This window comes from Agelaius phoeniceus, chromosome 6, assembly GCF_051311805.1.
Source record: "Agelaius phoeniceus isolate bAgePho1 chromosome 6, bAgePho1.hap1, whole genome shotgun sequence".
In the NCBI taxonomy this organism is placed as follows: domain Eukaryota; kingdom Metazoa; phylum Chordata; class Aves; order Passeriformes; family Icteridae; genus Agelaius; species Agelaius phoeniceus.
In genome coordinates this window covers 7,621,132-7,642,355 of record NC_135270.1, presented here as the reverse complement: position 1 = coordinate 7,642,355, position 21,224 = coordinate 7,621,132, and the positions used below count along the sequence as shown (strand labels likewise).

The window sequence follows — 21,224 nt, the reverse complement described above, 5'->3', positions numbered from 1 at the left end:
TTTTGTTATGTACCTAACTTTTCTTCTGAAAAAGAACATTCATAGGAGCATTGCAGTCACTGTCTTCTCTACTTCTTGAAGGATCAAGATTTAAGAGTCTACTAAAAATATACCACCCTTTCCTTTTTGACATGGTTTTCTAATTCTGTTACAAATCAACTCTTAGCAATTCATGCTATAACTGCCCACACACTCTGGTGTAAACCATTTTCCTGCTGTACTCTCTCTTTTAAAACATTATGTTCAAAGCACTGGATTTTCATAAGTAAAGTGAAATATACAGGGTTGGATATGCTAGAACTATTTTTCAAATATCACATGCCTTCCCCAAGAAAGCATGGGGTTTTTTTCATAATTTGCTGTATATCTACCAGTAAAGTAGTATTGAGGTTATTCATAAAATATTCAAAGTAATGCAAGTTTTTCAGTTAAAGCTTTATTCAGTTTTTGGGGTTTGTTTTGGTTTTTTTTTTTTAATTTATCTTTTTACTCAAATGCAGTCTATACCATTGCATGCTTTCTGCCATGTTAACTTTCTGTTTAATGTTCAGGTAGAGAAATAACAGCAGAAACCTTTATGGAGAAATTGGATAATGGTGCCTTGCTTTGCCGGCTAGCTGAGACCCTGCAGGAGAAATTTAAAGAAAACAGCTTTGATGCAAACAAGCCTGCCAAAGTAAGTGTTGGTCAATATTCTAGCATTTAATATCAGTATCTGATGTATCCCACCATTTTGGTACTGAGGGTTTTTTTGAACAGTTAAGAGGTTTTATATGTGGAGATTCTGCAAATGGATGGGGAGGAAATTTCTCTGTGTAGAAAAATTGCGATATGAAATTGATGGAAATAATATTTATGTGGTATTTATTTAAGTATCTATGCAAAGCAGTTACTCAAAAAGTACTTGTAATATGTGGAGAAAAAGAATAAACCAGATCTGGCAGTGGGATGTGGTAGGCAATAGCAAAAATATGATCCTTGTATTTATTTTCAAGGGGAATATTAAGTAGCTGTGGGAGGTGTCTTCTCCTCTAAAAACAGCTCTAGGGAGACCAGTAACAAAACTCTATAGTTAGTTTTGGTGCCTTGAGTTCAAAGATCTTGTTCGTGTACTAGGAGAGGTTTCAGTAAAGAGTGGAAGGAATTATATGGGAAACTTAGATACTTGGGAGTTTTGGAAGGATCCATTTAAGGACTTGTTTGAACACAACCTTGCTTTAATTTAAACTATTCTCATGGGACAGTCTTACTGGGCAACATTCAAGAGTGCAGCAAGTTCATTTCTTGGAGAAGTAGAATCAAATGGTTGACACATTAACACATTCAATATGAAACTGTTCTTATATTTTTGGTTGCATTCAGGTACATCTTCCTTGAAAGCTAAAACAGGCAAATAAAGAACAGGTAAAAAAGAGGCCAAGAACAGAAATCACTTAATCCATTTTCTGCTCTTGATGTTTCATAACTTGTCTACAGCAGAAATTAGGACATGGCATAAATTTTATCAGCTGGTCTAAGAACTGACAGTCTTGTGTCAGTTGCACCTGTGTAAGTTGTTTTTCTTGGTTCCAAGTTCATAATTGTTGTTGTAGAAGAAATTGTCTGTCATATTTCCTAGTTCAAATTATAATCAGGTCTTCTTTAGCAGAAGTATTGGGTGTCTTTGGAGTTCCTCTTCATAATATGGTCTGGCTTGTCTTCACCTAAGTGTCATGGTAGTTTTCAAGTGAGAAAACAGGGCAGTCTTTCTGATTGAGCCTAGGAACTAGCTAGGCAGAAGGAAGAGTTACTTGTACTGTTTTTTGTGTTCTAAGTTACATTAGAAGGCAATTAGACATTTGCAATCCCATATGTGGTCATTATTTAGATTTGTTGGTCTTTATTTATCAGGCTGGTACAACTGACAGTGTATTTAAAGGGAAAAAATCTACCTCACTGCTATTTTCTCAATGCATGTTATTTCATACTTAGTAAGAATTCAAAGAAATGGCAGAATAATAGATTTGTATCAGTGTATACTATTAGGGAGCTATTCATCCTTTCAGATCTTAATTCCCTGTATAGCACTCTTGGGCAATAAGACTAGTCTTCATGATGAGAAATCTGACTTTGTGGTGCCAAGAACTTTTATGAGGAGATAATGCTGTATGAAATTTAGCATAGAAAGGATTCCACAATCCTCTCCTGAATCATTTTTATGCATTTCATTAATAGTAGATGTGGAAATTTGAAGCCATTTGACCCTTGCTCTGCACAGGATAACAGAAACACCAAGGTGCCCGGATGGCTTCACTGGCAGCTGGGAGAAGTCACTGATTTTTATTGAGTTCAGCCTCTGTCAAAATAGATAACTAACTTTTCTAACCATATTATGTAACTTTGAATTTTTTTTAGATAGAAGCAGCTATATAATGATATAAAATGGGCCAGAAGGATCAGTTTGCTTGCTGCACCAGCTTGCATCTGAGGGAGGAAGTCATGATGAGGATATGGTTAATGGAGGAGTGTGTGTAATCTTAACTCAGACCTTCCACAAGCTTGAAGATCTGGTCTGCTTTCATAAGCAAAGTTTTACCTTCTATGTGAACTTGTTCCTATGGAAAAGCTTCATGTAATATTTTGGGTTTAGTTGTGTCTTAAAGATGATATATTCTGCTCTGATTGATAGGTATCATGTATGATCATGAATTCATTGTGAAGCTCTTTGGGGCTGTCTGGCCAGTTAAGCAACAATAGCAACAGAGTTAAGAAGGCATTAAAAGCTAATATTGCATGCACTGATTCATCAGCTTTTTTCCATAATTCCCTAAATTCATATTGCAGTACTCTACAAAATATCAGAGGTTAAAACCTATGCTTCTGGTTTAATAGCTTTTGCAATAAGTTTCAAGTCCACGTCAGTTTTGCAGTTGGTTTGTTAACTAAACTGTATCATTCCCTTTCTTATTAGTGAGCATTGAGCTTCCTTCAGATTTCAGGAATCCCCTAGGCCAGGGGGGATTCAGCTATTTTGAGTGTGGAGTAAATTGGGAAAACAGACGTCAAATAAGTTCCCAAAATATTGTGTTTTCCAAATCTGGAAGGAAGATTGTCATGTTGATATCAACACTTCCTTTTTTTGTCATGTGCAAACACTTGTGGATACTGGAGACATTTTCAAAATACATAGGAAATTACTGGTAATGTGACTTTGGGGATAGAGCTTTAAGAGGCTGAAAAGGAGATTAAATGGATTGTGATGAAGTAGTCTTTTTTCCTTAAGAGTCAGAGGCAGGCAAAAAGGGGTAAATTTTGATGCATGAAGGAAATAATGGAGTTGCTTTTCATGAGTGATTGGATAGGTTAGGATGTTTGAGTGTGGAAAAAGGGGCATGTGATGGAACTGGCAAAATCAGGTATGGTGTGGTAAATGGTCAGTTTCCATACAAAACCTATGGGACATTGAATGAAACTGATGGAAGCCAAACAAGAAAAAGGGAGACCTTGTTTACATACAAATTGGAAAATTCTTTTCAAGGTGTCACCATGATCTTTTCTGAAAAATCCCTTCACCAGGATTTTTTCTCCTGAGAAGCTGAGAAGCCTCAGAGAGGAATGAAAACAATAATTATCTGATGGCTGCATTGGAATGTGGCTTGGACATTGTTTACCAACAGGTCAATGTTTGATTTGTTCCATGTGAATTGTTTTTAATTAATGACCAATCACAGCCAGCTGTGTTGGACTCTCTGAATCAGTCAGGAGTTTTTATTATTTCATTCTTGTCAAGCCTTTTGATGTATCTCTTCTCTTCCTTTAGTATAGTTTTAGTATAGCATTCATTAATACAATATCATAAAATAATAAATCAGCCTTCTGAGAATATGGAATCAAATTCTCATCTCTCACCTCATCCTGGGGGCCCTCACAAACACCACGTCAAGGGGTGTTTAAATTGAATAAATTTAAAATACTGAATAAGGTATTGGAAGAGAGCTCTTTTGGAAGGCTGAATACACAGAAACCCCACCCAGAGGAGGAAGTCCCTATGGCTGAAAAGTATTAGAACTTGAGAGAGCATAAGGGTCACTCATAGGTTCTGTGTGCTATTGTTTCTTGGGAATGAATACTCTGCTGGCTGTGCCAGTGGACAAAGGGATATCTATCACAAGAGTCAAACTTGAAAGAAATTATTTTGAATTATATTTGGATTTTTATTTCTGTAGAAAGCCTTTTTAGGACTGAATCCCTGCATCTAAAAATACCACCTGGGCCAAATTCCCTTTGATATTTGTTTTTCAGCAGGGTGATGTGGAATCTAGAGTACAGGAGTTTGGCAGCCTCTGGTGCTGTTTGGGCAGTCTCTGCATGTTGCTACTGTGAGCCTAATGCCATAATAAGCACCTTTGGAAATCATAAAATCTGTGTCTTCCATTACTCTAGCCACTTTGCTGTTTGAGTGGTTAATATTAAGTAATAAGATATTAAAAGCATTTCAGTTTCTAGAGAGGAAGCCTTTAAAAATTCTTCATTTCAGAAGATGTTAGGTCCTAGGATTCTTTTGCAAATCCCAGAATGTGGCATTCGCATTCTCTGAAAAAATCCCTTTACCCAGGATTTTTCTCCTGGGAAGCTGAGAAGCCTCAGAGAAAAAGGAAAACAATAATTATCTGATTCGCTTCCCCTGTGTTGTGCTCCTTTGGAATGTGTGTGGAGATTGTTTACCCACAGGTGATTGTTTCATTGGTTTCATGTGAGTTGTTTTCACTCAATGGTCAATCAGGGCCAAGCTGTGTCAGGACTCTTTCCAGAGTCAGGAGTTTTCATTATTATCTTTTTAGCATTCAGTAAGTATCCTTTCTGTATTCTTTAGTATAGTTTAGTTTAGTATTCTTTAATATAGCATAGTATCATAAAATAATAAATTAGCCTTCTGAGAACATGGAGTCAGATCCGCCATTCCTCCCTGCCATGGGGCACCCTGCAAATACAATCCCAGAAGACAATGTTCTTCATTGTTAAGCAGCTAAACCATGCTTCAAAACTGGTAATTCTGAAAGCACTGATGTTGTATGTGATCCTTTGCTACAAACTGATAAAATTTTTGAGTCCTAGATGAAAATGGATTTTTTAAACAGGGAGGAAAGTTTGGCTATATAATGTATTTTCTAAGAAGTAATTTTTTTCCTCTTTCTGGAGATTTTTAGAGTCATAAATCTAATAATGTACATTTATAAAATGACAAGGAGATGACTGGCATCAATCTTAATAAATGCCCAAGATTTGTATAGTAGTAAGTTGTTGAAACTGCTGGTGCTAATGGAGTACTGTCTTGAAACTACAGACTTATTATTATAGCAGCAGCTATTCCATGAGGGTAATTAATGTTGCACTATGCCATTTTGTAATTTTCTCCCATTGACTTGCATTTCTTCTCCACAGTCTCCTGTCAGTGTTTTACTTTTCCTGACAGATAGTTAATTTGAGAATTTCACAGCTGTACAAATAAACCCAGAGCATCAAGACATGTTCAGTATGCACAGAGCCCACATTTGATTTGGTTTGGCTTAGTTCAGTAAGACCAGTAAAAAAGATTTAAAAATGAGCATAAATAAACTGCGCTAATTGTTGTTACCATTTTTGTTGGCAGGGCACAGTAGTGTGCCCACCATCCTTGGAGCTGCTGATATATTTACAAACACTCCACTTAAAACAATGTCTTCATGAAGCAGGTTGAAGGTGAATTATCTTTGAGATATGTTATGCATTTTAAGAGTTACAATTAGAAGAATCTCTACCAATTATTCAGAATTAGATCTGGAATCTGGATCTTGCTCTTAGACCCCAGATGGCCAAGCTGAAAGTCTGATCTAATCAACATGGTGGTTTTATTTATACTGTAGGCTTCAGTTTCTCAAGATTACCTGTGTCCTATAGATGGGATGAGTTCTGTAAACTTGGTGCCTTGAGCCTGTCTGCCCTGTGTAAAAACACTTCAGCTGCATCACTGATGTCAGGTCCAGGTCCCCTCTGTGAGGGGGCTTATAAATCTGACTCTCCAGTTGAGGATTTCATGAATAGGGCTGCATCAATTGTTAGGCTATGAACAGATCCTTTAGGGTCTGGAGCAGCAATTTGCTTTTCTGCACACTGATACTTTCTGGACTTATTTTGTAATAAAAGCTCATGGAGCCAACTTCTAGTCATATGCATGATAGATATGACTCTCAGTTACTTGGGAGGATTGAGAAACTACAGCATTGTCCTTTTGTGTATTAATCTTTCTAGTGGCAGACTGATGTGGATGTGAGAGGGAAAGAATGATCTTGCAAAATGATTCAAAAGTGCTGATCCATCTAGAAGGAATAATTTCCGCAAGGCTGTAGAGCTGCTTGTCAGAGGACTCTGTATGTTTCTCAGACATGTCAATAGCTTGCTCCTTCAACTGGGTGGCTGCCATGTTTCTTGCAGATATTGTAGGTTAAGATGTTGAAGGTTTGTGCAGTAGGTCATATGCAGAAACCTTCTGTGCCTCAGCAAATACTCCAACAACTAAAATTTATGCTTGCAGGAGGATTGCATGGCACAATAGAGTGGCGTTGCCCATCAGACTATGAAAGTAGATTTCTGAACAATTCCAGGATATTATGTGCTTGTCTGCTTGGCATGTTCCAGGTGAATACATTGAAAAACTACTTTTAAAGGTTTTAAATGCACTTCAGGCCATGCATTGTGTTGGAAGCAGGGGTATACAATCCTGAGGCAGCACCAAGACATCATGTGTCTCTGGATTGTTCCTCTCATTGATATGTCCTTGGGAAGGCATGGTTTGTTCCCTGGTTTGAAGAGCAGTGGATGTGAACTGGCCTTGCTCTTTTCAGTGATTCTCCAGCACACCTCTCTCTCTGTGCCTGTTTAACATTGCAGAAGTAACAAGAATTTGTGTCACAAGCTAATTGTCAGGGAAAAAGCAGGGCAGATTTAAGAATTTAACAACTTGGTAGTCCAGCTCTGGAAAATGTAATGATTTGGACTGCAAATCAGGTCTGAGGACCAAATTTTGATTTCTAATAATGTAATTTAACAAGGGAACACCAAGTTTTTTCCCAGAGATTTTTAATTAACATTGACTTTGTATGGAATGCTAATATTTAAACACTTCATAAAATTTATGTTAAACCTGGACATTTTCATAACTTTTTTGCCATTATTTCAATACATGTATTAAAGATAGGGATGACATATTTTCTGAGAGAAATTTATAAAAAGCCATTTTTAGATTTGCTGGATTTTGCCTCTTATATGAAATGCATTATGTTCCTATTACTTATTTTGTAAAGTATTTAAAGCAAACTATAGATATCTTTGTTGCAGATCTTTCTATTTGGCTTTTTATTTAGAGTACTAGGAACAGTCTGGAACAGAAATAACAAATAACAGTAACAGAGACTTGCATGGAAATTACCTTATAACTTGAGAAAACAACATAATTTAGACCAACTGTCTTCAATTTATGGTGCAGTTCTTACATCTAAGTTAGTGGTAGAAGTTCTCTGGGAATAAGGAAGAACTACAGAATCTGATGCAATTATCAATAGGTACTCCTGAACCAAGATAAGCCAAAATTTCTGAAGCAATAGGAATGGTGAACATAAGTAATGACTGCAATGCAGAAGAAGAAAACAAATTCCCTTTGAGGCATAGGCATCAATTTATAGCTGCCATAATTGTGTTTAATTTGTTTATTTGAATAAATAGTTGAAATTGTTTGTTTATGTAAATCAGCCCCAAAGGCTTCAAGTATGCAGTAAAGCTTTGCTCATAACTTGTGGCTGATTTAAAGCTGATTTAGAAATTTTGTTGTGTAGATAAAGCTCCACCATGTTTTTCAAATCATGAAAGTTTTTTAAGTTCCGCACCTGTTTAGAATTCCCTGGGCTATAGCAGTTTCCCTGTGGTTTTTAATTGGAAAACTTACAGAAATTCAGATTCTTTATCATAAAGACAAAGATGCATTTTCTTTTCTCAAAAATTAATATCCAGGGCTTTGGAGCATCAGATTTACCTGCAGTGAGGTTCATGCTAAATTCTTCCTGAATGTTTTCAGCATCTGCATAAAAATTTCATTTTTGTTAAACATCTGAAAATTCAGAAAGCAAATGGATAAAGCATCTCATAAAATTCTGTATTTCTTTAGACTGTCTAGATATTTCAGAGTCTTCCTTGAAACTTGTCTCATGGGAGGTAGTGCACTATTTGGAACTAATCTTAGAGAAAAGGGCTGGAAAACCCTTACCTTGTCTTGCACTTCAAAATGTGAGATTGATCATTGGGAGAAAACCAGGTGGAAGAGGAGGCATAATGGTAATACAGCTGTATATCCACCATTATCAAAGAATTTGAATAGCTTCTTACATTTATTATTTAGACTGACAGTGAAAGGCTATTCACTATAATTCCATGGTTTGAAGGAGTATGTTATTTGGCCACACTGTCAGTGAAATTATGGAAACCTTTTTCAATAAGAAATTTTAGAACCTGTAATGTGTTTTGATGAACTTCAACCATTTATTAGGTTTTTTTTGGAGCATTTTCCTTAACTTGGGTTCTTCTGGAATAATTAAGGGGTAAAGTGATTTTGAAATTGTTCTTACTAAAATTAGTTGCTTTTGCCAAAATTTAGTGGGTTTTATGCTTTATTTTGAGAGAATCATTTCCCCTTTAGGAATGTGATATTTGATAAAACATAATTTGGTAATATATAAGATGCTTTTAAAAATATGTCCCATGAAAATCCACATGATTTACAGATTTAACCATTTATATATCATGGAAATACTTTCACATCTCATGGAATAATTGGTGCTTATTGGCATGTTCATTCACAAGTCATGCTGTGTGACAATGTCACAAAAATGCAATTCTTCTGTTAATTGCAATCCTCCGATTTTTTTCTCATTTAATTGTAATAAAATGACGGAAATTCAGAAAGTAGGATTCTTTTTGTCTTCTTCAACTAACTCTTTGCTAATTCAGCTCTGAGTTCTGAGGTTGTGATGGGGAAAAGCTCATGATCATCTACCAAGGATAAGGTGTAATTGCCCTCTGAAAGAGCAACTGTGAGAATTGCCACATTCTGTTCTAATCATATGTTATTGAAGAAGCCCATTATGAAATGCTAGTTTTAAAAATCCCCATCTGATTGTTAATTCTGAAACTCAGAGATCTGAGGAAAAAACACAGACCATTTATTGAATGTGAATGAACTACTGAACCCCTGTTTTCATGGATACTGTAGGGAGGTCTTTGCCATGGCTTACCCTAGTGTCTCTCTCTTATTCTCTGTTTATAAAATCTTAATATGCTTAAAAAAAAATTAAAGTCTCTCTCTTGAATGCTATCTAATTTTAGTCACTCTATTTAATGCTATTATAGCATTAGAAATAAACCAAACCACCACTGATTTTTGCATTTGGCATGCTAGCATTTTCAGACAGTAGCAATAATGGCTTTTAATTTTTGGTGCATACATGCCTGGAGTTTGCAAATTACCTCTTCAAGCTTTTGAAAGAGTGTTGATAAAAGTGTACTTGTCAGTAGGCATGGATATGTTACAGATGTAGATGTCTAGAAGTTTTAAAAGACAATTTATCGACCTCCCTTATTGTATTTGTGGGGACCTTCTCATGGCAGGGAGGAATGATGAATCTGACTCCATGTTCTCAGAAGGCAAATTTATTATTGTATTGTATTGTACTAAAATATACTAAAGAATACAGAAAGGATACAGACAGAAGGCTAAAAAGCTGATAATGAAAACTTGTGACTCTTCCCAGAGTCCAGAAACAGCTTGGCACTGATTGGCCAATGAATCAAAACAACTCACATGAAACCAATGAAACAATCTCCAAATACATTCCACATGAGCAAAGCACAGGAGAAGCAAATGAGATAAGAATTGTTTTCTTTTTCTCTGAGGCTTCTCAGCTTCCCAGGAGAAAAATCCTGGGCGAAGGGATTTTTTCAGAGAATGTGGATGCTGCACTCCCCAAGTCTTTGGACCAGAGTGACCTAATCCCACCCTGAGTTACACAGATGGAGTGGGAAGGAGCAGCATCTGACACCTGTTGATGTGGGCTCTCTGTTGTGATGCTCCATGAGCTGTGCTCTGCAGTGCAGGACTCCTGGCTATGGATCTCTGCGTGTTCCCCTGGCTGAGTCGGCCCCTGAGAGCCTTCCAGCTCTGACAGACACTGGGATTTTGCCATGATGTGTTGAAATGCACATATCCTTAGTCTACATTTAAATTACTTATTAGTCAAATAATGAAATACGCTGTGGCTGGTGAATGACGCTTCTGCCTTGCTGCTTTCTGATGTTATTTACTTCTGGATATCACAGTTCATTGTCTGTGGATTGAATAGTCTCTTGTATTTCTTGGATTGCTGGCACACTGCTAGAAGTAAAAAGCTGCATTGTTTCTGTGAAACTAGTTTTTCATTACTATTAACACTATCTTTTTTGAATAACCAATCTTTTGCTGTATGTTGAGTAAGCTGTGTCTTGGACAGAGAACTTAGAAGAAAAAAGACATGAAAAAATGCTTAACTTTGAAAATTATATTGTTAAATTAAGTTTATTTTCTGTATATGCTTAAGAAGCTAATGCTAATGCCACATGGAAGAGTGTGTTCTACTTTGACACTTAATAACATGGTTAAAGCATTCATTTGGTCCTGCAGTTATTTGAGTGTTGAAGTCTGTATATTTCTATAAAGCCTTGATGATGTTAATTATTTTTATTGATGTATTGTAAATATGTTAGGGATTCCAAAGAATTCACAAATGTTTTCTTAGAATCTAGTTAGTTGATAATGAGTGATTTTTGGCTTTTGATGATCTCTGTGGTTATTATACAGGGTAAAAATCAACACATGATCTGTAAACTTGAAATCCAATTTCCTATTCCCATTAAAATGACACAATATGACAATGTAAAGACTGTGTTTCCCTGAAGGACAATGTTTTGCTGCTTTTTAAGTCAATTGCTTAGGAGTGCTTCCTTTGTTGTATGTTCAATGTTATTTTTCATCAATATAGAAGTTGTTCTTAGTTCTGTGTCTGTGGAAAAGTTTGGCTTTTTTTTTGTCTCCTAAGCCTTCAGAACTTCCTTGTTGGGTTTTTGTATTCTAAATTTGCCCTGGGGTTTAAATTCTATTTTGCAGCTTTAGGAGGGCTGAGGGGTTTATATTTCTTTTCTTAGTTCATTTTTTTTTTCAGTGGGAAATGGTTAATTTTAAATTCTATGTATATATTTCCATATTCTGTTTTAGATGTGCATTCTTTTGACCATTGGTCTAGTTGTTTAAGAACACTTGAGCAAAATGAGGAAAGAATTGAAGGAGGAAAAGGATTGGTACTGGCCACAGAGTTAAGTGAAAATGCAAATGGTAAAAAGTTTTGAAATAGATACATGTTCTGTCTAGCTGATATAATCACAGTTCAGTGGGAATTTATGCTCACATAACACTAAATGGCCTTGCAAGACACCACAGCAGTTAGCTGCTGCATAGCCTAATTTCCCCCTCAAACCCCCATTTTGGTTAATGTAGGTCACCAGGAGATAAAAGCAAATTTTTCCTTTGAGTACCTAGTAACTGTAACCCTCTTTCATAGCAGACAAATGGCTCATCATTTTCTTTTTATTCAAGCATAAGTGATAGTTCAAAATGTCCTGAAATCATGTTTTCAAAGAGGAAAATATGGTGAACAACCTTCAAAATATGGGTCAAGTCTGTCTGACATAAATAAATGAGGATTTTAGCATGTGTTGGTGAACTCATTTTGAAAAAGCAGTACAAAAAATCCATTTTTCCATGTGATTTCAGAGCATCCATGTAAGAGAGTCCCTTTTGGATTTAGAAGTGAACCTGACAGCATTTTTCCAGGATTGCATCATATGTTTCACTCGCACTTTCACATCCTGTATTAAACCACATGCGTGCACGTCAACAAGACAAGATTGTAAAAGGAGTGTGACTGGGGAATTGTTTTCCTGATACTTGATAGGAGTAATTGCAGCCACTGCGGCTTCAAAGCAACTGTGGTCATACTATACTATGTCAACAAAAGTCAGTTTTGCCATGTGGAAACCTAATTATTTCAGAATGATCTGTTAGAAAGCACTTTTGAAATAGTCAGGGAATTTATACAACTCAGTAAAAAATATTTGTGCATGAAACCTTTCTTGAATAAAAGCTTTCATGTGTTATAGTTTGAGCAGTACAGTGACAGTTTTGGAAATATTAAAAAAGTAGACTCCTGTTTAAGAGGTGGTAGGAAAATTTAGTAGGTGATTAGAAAATATGAGTATTTCCCTTTAATTTGTGTGATAAACCTGGTAGGGCTGTTACTGAATAGAAAGGAGCGTGGGGTTTTTGGTGTTCTCTTCAGCAAGAACCTAATACTATGGGAAATGGGATGAAACTTTTATATATTTTAGTGAAATCATGCAATGTCAGGGATATTTGTCTGTGTAGTATTTACTCAAGAAAATGACTCGAAGCTTTTGTGGTCTTTTTGGTTGTTAAATTATGTAGCTGTTATTCACAACAATGTCTTGTTTTTACATGTGGTTGGTTGTCACTTCAGAGCTGTTCAGGACATCTGTTAATCAAACATTTTTTTCTGTCACTATGAAATTAAGAATATCTCAAATTTGCTTAGTTAAGTGTGATGTTCTGTACCTAGACTCTTATTATTTGCTGTAAGTAGCTCTTACCAGAAATGTGCTTTTGAAAGACACTGTAAAGGAATGCTGTGAGTTCCATGAATGTCTAAGCTTCATAGTGAAGCTAGGTTAAATGATGTGTTTAAAAGTCTTAGTTGTCAAGGCATAGAATTGTGATTTATGTGTATGAAATTTCAGGTGATTACTGATACACAAACCATCTGTTCTGAATTTCTCTTCTTGAGAGAAATTCTACGTTCAGTCACTGCAATATACATCAATCAAAAGATACAAAACATTTAGAACCAGGTTTATTAATGTGTGGTTAGTACTGGGGAGCAGCAATGACCCAAAGGTCTCTAGGGGGTTTCTGCATTCCTGCCAGGCGCTGCAATGCCTTCCCAATGGCTCCTGGGGAGAGAGGCAGTGCAGGCTCTCCTGGCTGTCTCCTCACTCCTCAGCTCTGCTCCTGCTGAGGGCTCTGTGCCACAGCAGCTCCTGCTCTCCAGGACCATTCTGGAGGCTCAGGGCCAAGGAGAGCAGATGGGCTGTTCCCACACTGAGCCCAAATCCCCACTGGATGCCAGATGGCAGCCATCAGTCACACACACAAGAATTTCTTTGTTGTATTGTTTAGTTTGGGGTTTTTTTTGTTATTGTTTTGGGTTTTTTTGTTGTTCAGTAGTTCTAAGGTAATCTAAGTGGTTTATTACAGACTTCAAGAACAGTGTTCAGTATCCTTAGCAGGATTTCAAAGAATATAGGCTGTTTATTATGGTTGTCTGAGCACAAAGCAGATAAAAGTACAGAACTGTCTAGAGCTGTGTAGAAGCAAGCAAACCCAGTATGATGTCACTAGCTCTTCTGAGCTGTTCCTGGCATTAGAAACAAGTTTTTTTTCTTGGAGAAGACTCACTAGTTTTCTGCAAAGGCAAGCCTGAGAACATGGACACTGTGGAAAAATCCAGAGATGAGAACTGAAGAGGGAACTGAGAGGTGACATGGTTTGACACTGCAGGTCTGCTCTTACAGATAAAGTAACTATCCTTATCTCCTTTCCATTCTCTCTGAAATTCTTGTGCACAAGTCTGCAAGTGCCAGGAATACTGGAGCTAGCTTCTTGGCATCTTGTTCCTGTCACAGTGCTGTTCATCCATAATAGATGATCCAGCTGAATTTGTGCTTTTATTTTGATGTAAAAAATAAAAAATTACAAAGAGTAGTGTCAGATATCGTTTATTTGGTCCCCTTATGTTGCCTGTTAACTCAGTTGATTCAACATCCATGTATCACTTCAGATAATCTGGTCCAAGCAGAGATTATATGGGAAAAGAATTTCATTCTTTTTGATTTTCTTGTTGTTGAACCAATTTAGAGCTGCTGATAATTTGATTCAGTGAGAATGTGATCAAGTATGATACACATGTTTTATGTAACTGGATTGATGGAGGGCTATGAAATGTCACCTCTTTGCACCTACTGGCAAGATGGAGTTAATTATAAAGTACTGAGTGTTTCTGATTCCACTGAAGCATTATAAACCAGACATTAATTGTCAAGACTTGAGGGAATCAAAATACCTTGATTGTGACCAGCCTCCCTGAGACCCTGACCTGCCCTCTCTGTCCATGACCCAAAACCCATCTTTTGGCTCAGCCCCTCTTCTTGCAAGAGCTGTGTTGGGAGCAGACCATCTCCTGCCTGCCTGCCTGCCTGCTGGTTTTCATGGCCGGGTCAGTGGAACCCGGCCTGGTTTCATGGCTGGGTCAGTGGAACCCAGCCTGGTTTCATGGCTGGGTCAGTGTCTGCTGCAGCCCTGAGCCCAGCCTTGTCTCCTGCTGTTTCTCACATGCCTTCCCTGACACACTAGACCTGACTTGGCTCTTCCTCCTCTAATAGAACAATTGTCTAAAGCTCTCATGTTCCCAGCACTGCCTTATTGGCATGCTCTGGGACTGCACCATTGCCAGTGAGGGCTGCCTCTGCCTGTGCTGGGGTTACCCTTGGACCCTGGATGATCTTCCCTCATAGAGCAGCCCAACTCCTGCTGCTCCCTGCCTTTTTCCCATTTTCCCTTGTGCCAATCCAGTATCTGTGACCACTCTGCTTGTTCCTCTTTTGCACTGAAAGAGGCACAGTTGGGTTGAACCTTCTCTGGGAAATCATGTAAGGAAGGGACTTCTTTAAGATTTCTGCAATATTTAAGTGAAAAATCATTAAGTGGTAGTCCTGTTTTGACAGCTTTCCTCTGCAGCCTGGACTAGCTAACCTTCTTCCAGCAGGCTGCCGGAGACTTGTGTGAGTCCTTTTAAAAGAAGTGGATGTACTTTTAAGACTATTACAGTTAGAGACTATATTAGATTTGTCCAATTAAAATCTCCTGGGAAAGGGCAGGGAGAGACAGAGGTGGACAAGTGCTGCATTTCTTCTTCCTAAAGACTAAGTCACCAAGAGGAAATTCAATGGGAGAAACTGCCTGGAGAGTATTTGTCTCAGAAGAGATACTCATTGTTTCTTTGAAGAAATTAGTGTAATATGAAAAGAGTGCTAGCCTAAAATATGTGTCTATTGCTGACAGCTTTTTATTAACTTTTTTTTTAAGAAAAGAAAAAAAATCACTGATACGTAAGGAATTGAGCACTTATTTCCTTTTTTTTTTTTCTTCTTTTTTTCTCCCTCCAGAAGAATGGGAAGGGGCAGAAATAATGTTTTGAAACTTCATTGTGCTCTGATCCGTAAGATTGTTCCCTATCTAGAGCCCCTTTAAAGAATTCATATTGTATAGTTTTTTATTTATTCTGGATTAGAGAAGTGCTGTTTTTACTTCCCTGCTTCCTTCTTGCTTTCCCCTCCTTGTTCCAGGATGGTGATATGGTATCTGGAGGTGATATGGTATCTGTGGCATAAGATATTTTGTTTAAAATAACATGCAAAATCAGTCAGTGTTTAATAACCTCTCATTGACGTTATTATAAAGCAGAGCAATAGGGCTCAGGAGCTCAGTCCCTGGGTAGGGACTGGGTGCCTGAAGCTAGCTCGCTCATGCCAAGGCCGCAGGGCTACCATCCAGCAAGCATGGTGATTATCAGCTCTATAGTGATTGCAAGCTCTTAGGATTTCAGCTCTGCTTGCTAGGTAGTGGTGCCCTGGGCTTGAGGCTGCAGCAGACGGAGAGAGAGGAGAAGGAGAAGGCGCAGGCTGTTCCACGAAGATGGCTTTATTTGGGGAGGTCCGTGAAGGGTCTCTGCTCTTCTTCTTTCTCAATTAATGGGGTACAGTATGCTTCTTTTATAGGGTGGGAAAGGATCCAAGCTTGACCAATGGGTAAGGGGTTAACATGACATTGCCTTATAGGGTTACAGAGATAGGTTAAGGGCGGAGGACAGGGAAACAGGAATTTTCTTTTGCTGTTTCAGCATTCCTATTGTTCATATTCTCCATGGTGCTTTTCCTAAATCTATGGGGTTTACTACAAGTGTTTTATATAAATTATAGAAAAATAATAATATCTCCTTGCAAATAGCTTGAACCAAAAGTTAATTTTTCCAAAACAAGGAAACGTAAATTGAGTCATTGGAGTAAGAATCATGGGGGAATGAAAGCTAGATGGTGATTTGAGGAATAGATTTAATTGCATAAATCTCTGAGACATATTTACACATCTAAGATAATCTGTTAGTCCCCATTGACATCCTGGTAAATACAGTGGTGATTCTGCCTGCAGTTGCTCTATTTTCAGTTTATTTGGCTTATTGGGTAGATAGCAGTGAGTAGCTCAGTGCATGTAGGCATATTCTGCCTTTACATTGCTGCTGTCATATGTATAGTATTTAAACTCCTTCTAAGCTGTGTTTAATACTGATATTATTATTGTGCTGTTGTGTGGGTTTTTTTTCTCTGCTGTCCTTATTTCCAGTAATTTTAAGCTAGGAATGAGTAGAGACACCATATTTGCAGTTTTCTACCCCTTAGCTCACTTTAGATTGAGTAACTATTGACTCCAGACAGAAGTAAAAATTTCATAAATCAGCACTGGAAAAATAGTGCATTCAAATCAACATAAGATCTGAATTCCTCCATGATTTAGAGATCCCTAAAGTTACACAGCAACAATGTTTCATTTTCTGTCTTCACTTGGCCATGTAGTACAGCTATTTTTCATTTGAGGAAAAGAAGCCCTAAGTGAGAACTAAATGCTAAGGACTTCTTTTTTTGTGTGTCTCAGTAAATGTGCCAATGCAGGCAGCAGGATTGATGTGGTAATTGCTCTGTTTGGTGCAGATACTGATGCTGTACCAGTAGCATCCTTTCTGATACTGAAATCATGTGAATGGAACTGCTCTGAGGGGTGAGGGCAGTGAGGGCTGGTCTCTGTAGACCTTGACTTTGTACCTGCTAGATTTACAGCTCTGTGTTGTGCACTGGGCACTTCTGGGTGCTGTTAAACAGGGGACAGTTATCGCCGGTCGGGGGTGTATGTACAAATCATCAACAGGACAGGACTGCTGGGAACGTGCCTTGAACTGTTTGATTTTTCAGCATCAGTCTCATTACATGGTTAATACAATGGGAAGATGCCAGCAGCTCACATCCCAGGCAGCAGACCAAGAATTTAATGTTACAACTTACTTTATAAGTTTTTTGACTAATCACACAAAGCAAAAGCATACTGACAGTATTTCTATTTAACTATTATAAGCACACGTACTTTTGGTTAAAACAATGCTTGCTTATTTCGAATACAATACTTACTTGTAAGCTTTAAAACACAATGCACAGAGCTTTATTATTAAGCTTTAAACTTCTTCATATCTTGCTAGATAAACTTTTCTGTAATTTAGAGAGTTATTCTAGACAAGCGTTAATACACATACTATTGTTTTATTTGTCTTTGCTTTTCGACAGTTTAAATAATTTTTCTGCTGACCTATTTCATAGCTGCTGCTTAGCTCTAATCACAGTTCTACTGCTTCTGAGGCTTGCTTTTTGCAGCTTTCTCAAAACTCTCTAATTTTGTGGATTCTTACAAGAGTGACCTTTCTGAAGTGTTTGTAGTCTTTGGGCCTCAAGACCCACACCTTTACACTATGATTTCCCCCTAACATAGAACTGAAAGTAATTCATCCTTAATTGTGAGAAAGTTCAGCTCCTAGTTTAAAGTCTGTCTTTATAATATTTTCTTTTTTTATTTTAATTCAGTGAACTGGACCAAACACTAAATCCAAAGCCTATAGTTACTAATATTCCTAAGAAGTAGGAATGTTGGTTCAGCTCTCAACTTCATTGTGTGGACTTTTGGAAAGACTTTTTGGTTGAGAACTTCATGCTGTTAAATTCACTTTTCATGCTTCTCTGCTTGGAATTCTTTAATGGCCAAGGAAATAAGTTGGTGGGAGTTACCCATCTATGCAAAACTTGCATAGTGATTTCATAATACTTAAGTATTATGATAGCATGTATCATTTAGCTAAATAAAGAATTCCTGTTTTTCAGACCTTACCAGTTCGGAAAATTCCATGCAAAGCCAATGCTCCTTCAGGGTCTTTTTTCGCACGGGACAACACAGCAAATTTCTTATCCTGGTGCAGAGATGTAGGTGTGGATGATACCTGCCTGTTTGAATCAGAAGGTTTGGGTATGTATTTCTTTATTCTTTATGTAGTAGTTGGTAATTTAAAATAGCTTTTCCTTTGTGTTTAGCCTTGAAAGACAGAAAGGCTTTTAATAGGTCCCGACTCTAAATCTGACCTTTGTTTGACTGTGTTAATTCTGCTGTTGCCTGTAGAATGAACAAATGAAGTACACATCACATACTACTCATTTAAGTCAATTTTAAGAGGAACTTAAATGAGAGAAAACTCTTGCTATGTTTTCATGCACACAAATATTTCACCCCACACATACTTCTGTGAGCATGGAATGCTGCTCCTTAGTTCAATGTATAAGATGGTGCTTTTCTGTTTGGGAGAGCAGGATACAAGTGCATGCACAGTTCTGTCTGCAGACATTTGGCTGGTTGTGGGATTTAATGAATTGCACAGGAGGCGAGAAGATAAAGAACTTTGCTGTTTCCCATGCTGACCATTTTTCCCAGCTGGTTCCCTTGTGCAGTTCTGGACAAAAATTATCCAATACTGCTGCTTCATGGTGTTTTGTAAAAAGAATTGTACTGCTCAGGAAATCGCTGCTCTAATACTACATAGTCTTCGTTGGTTTAACTATTCTTTCTTTGAAGGAAATCTTATGAATCTTGACTTCACAGTTTTTCAGCCAAATCTCATGAAATTAAGAGAGTCCAATGTTTGTTATCTGAAATCAGATAAAAGTGTAAACCAGTCATGGTGACAGATCAATTTCTCTGGAAGACAAATGAACACACTGTGCTGAAACTTCTTTGTTCTGTTGCTCAAAAAGCTTTTGCCCTGTTGAAGCTCTTACATGTGTTGTGACTGATCTAATCCCATTCTTTTACAGTCTTGTTCTGCTTCTGTAGTCTAGCACAGATATTTCTGAGAGAGTTTTTCTTTTTCATTTGTCTGTTCTTTTATCCTGGGAAGTTTTTTAATTACATTATTTTATATGTCTGGGAGAAAATGCTTGGCAGAGGACAGGTTAATATCTCAAAGGTGACAAATAGTAAGTTGAATATATGTATTGACTCTGTTTTGTTAATTAAATCTTTAAGATGAAATTCTTGTTTGATATGGTAAATCATGTGGGAGATGAACAATAATTGTAGTTTCAATGATTTGAAATGGTGAACAAGTTGGACATTTATCTAGGACCAAGAAGCTTGTAAGCACCAGGAGATGCAGACCTCCAATGCCTGAGACAGGCAGAGGAACCTCCGGTTAATGGAATACTTCAAGGTATTTGAAGTTTGTATTGCTATGGCAAGCCCAGCCATTTGCTGTTGTTCCACAAATCTGTTGTGCATTTTTAAGAAACTAGATCTTGCTTAGAGATGGAATTGGCATAGATGGAATATGGATATTTCCTGATAATTAATTTTCACACATACATAGTGCCTTGCCTGCCATAGGAAAGCAGAGTGCAAATCCACCTGGAAAGGTATGTTCCAGAGGACTTCCTCTCTCAGAAAATGGAAGTGAAATATGACTGAGTGTGCAAACCTGTGGTCTATTTTGCTTGATTATTGACTGATTTTCTTCACTGATTAAAAACTTGGTTCTGAGGTTTATTCCCTTATTGAATAATGTACTACTAGAAAAGATTTATGTTGCTTGAAATAGGATTAGGCCTTGATAACATTTTGGACCCATTTTTCTGAACTTGAGAAGGAGGTGGTAATCATGTCTTTAAAAAAAAAAGGTAAAACCAGTAGCTGTTATTCTCCTTCAGTTAATCATTAACTTGAAGTTTTGCTTTTTTGAGATTTTCCTAATGCATTAGAAATAATGATAATCTTAACAGTTGCCAATCTAAAGCTTTTATATTCCTCTCTCTCCCACAAATCACTTCACCAATGCATAGGAAGCAAAAATTCAGCAAAGGTAAGTAATATCCAAGGTTCTTTTCAAAGTAGTGAGAAATGTGTGTGAATGACACCTGTCTTTGCACTGCCTCATTGAATTCTGCAATTTTTGTTGATAATTGTGGTGAAATTATGGTTACAGAGGTAACTGGTTTTGTATTTTTTTCTATTTCTCCCACAGCTAATAAGCTCAGTAAATTGGTGTGTAAATTGATAGTGATAATCCAGCTTTTTTCTGTCTCTATTGGAGAACCTTATTGTATCAATGTTCTCAATTGAGTGGATTTTTATCCTCATTTTTTTACTCTTATTCTGTGTGCTTGATGGTATGGAAATACTGTGTTATTTAATTAAGGGCACATAGTAATATTTTCATCATGCTACTGTATCATATAAAACATTCCTGAGGTTTTTTTCTGGCAAATATGTATTCTAGAATTACAAGAGTGATTTTGAAGATCTAGTGCACTGAAATACTTGAATGATGGATTTATGGCACTGACTTAAAAAAAAGGACCAAGCGTGTTAGAGATCAACAAAATGAACTCTCTACTGGCTAAGAAATTGTTAATTGCTATTATTTCTCATTACTTAAAAATACTATATCTCATTGTTATAAATTCTGAAGAAGTCTCTGAAATCATGCAAGTATAACTGCACACAAATGCAGCCATCACTCCTAACTTCTTAGCATTGAGGCTCAAGTGGCACAAAGGCATTTCTCACTGGGATGGAGCTGTCTCAAATAGAGACCAGAGCAGATAGGGGCAGTCCTGCTGAGCCTGCAGGTAAGTGATGTTAGTGGGAATCTTGAGTGTTCTTAGAGGCTGATCTGCAAAGGGTTAACATTGCAGGGCTGATCCACACAAGCAGATGCAGCAGACCTATTCATGTCATTTTATTCCTGTCCTTTACTTGTGGACTAATTTAGCAATTTATGCTTTGTTGGATTTGGGCTATTCAGCTGAGCTAAACAAGGAAACAAGATTGAAGTATTCAAAATAAATAGAAGGAAAAGTAA

The 21,224-nt window shown here is 37.2% G+C and overlaps 1 protein-coding gene across 1 annotated transcript in view; it reads left to right on the top strand.

Annotated features, from left to right (window-relative positions):
• The window catches only part of GAS2 (growth arrest specific 2), a 91,400-nt gene that overhangs the window by 17,516 nt on the left and 52,660 nt on the right, over positions 1-21,224 (top strand). Inside the window, exons 3-4 of the mRNA XM_054634865.2 lie at positions 552-676; positions 18,202-18,343. Coding sequence (XP_054490840.1) covers positions 552-676; positions 18,202-18,343 — 267 coding nt within the window. The remainder of the gene's footprint in view (positions 1-551; positions 677-18,201; positions 18,344-21,224) is intronic.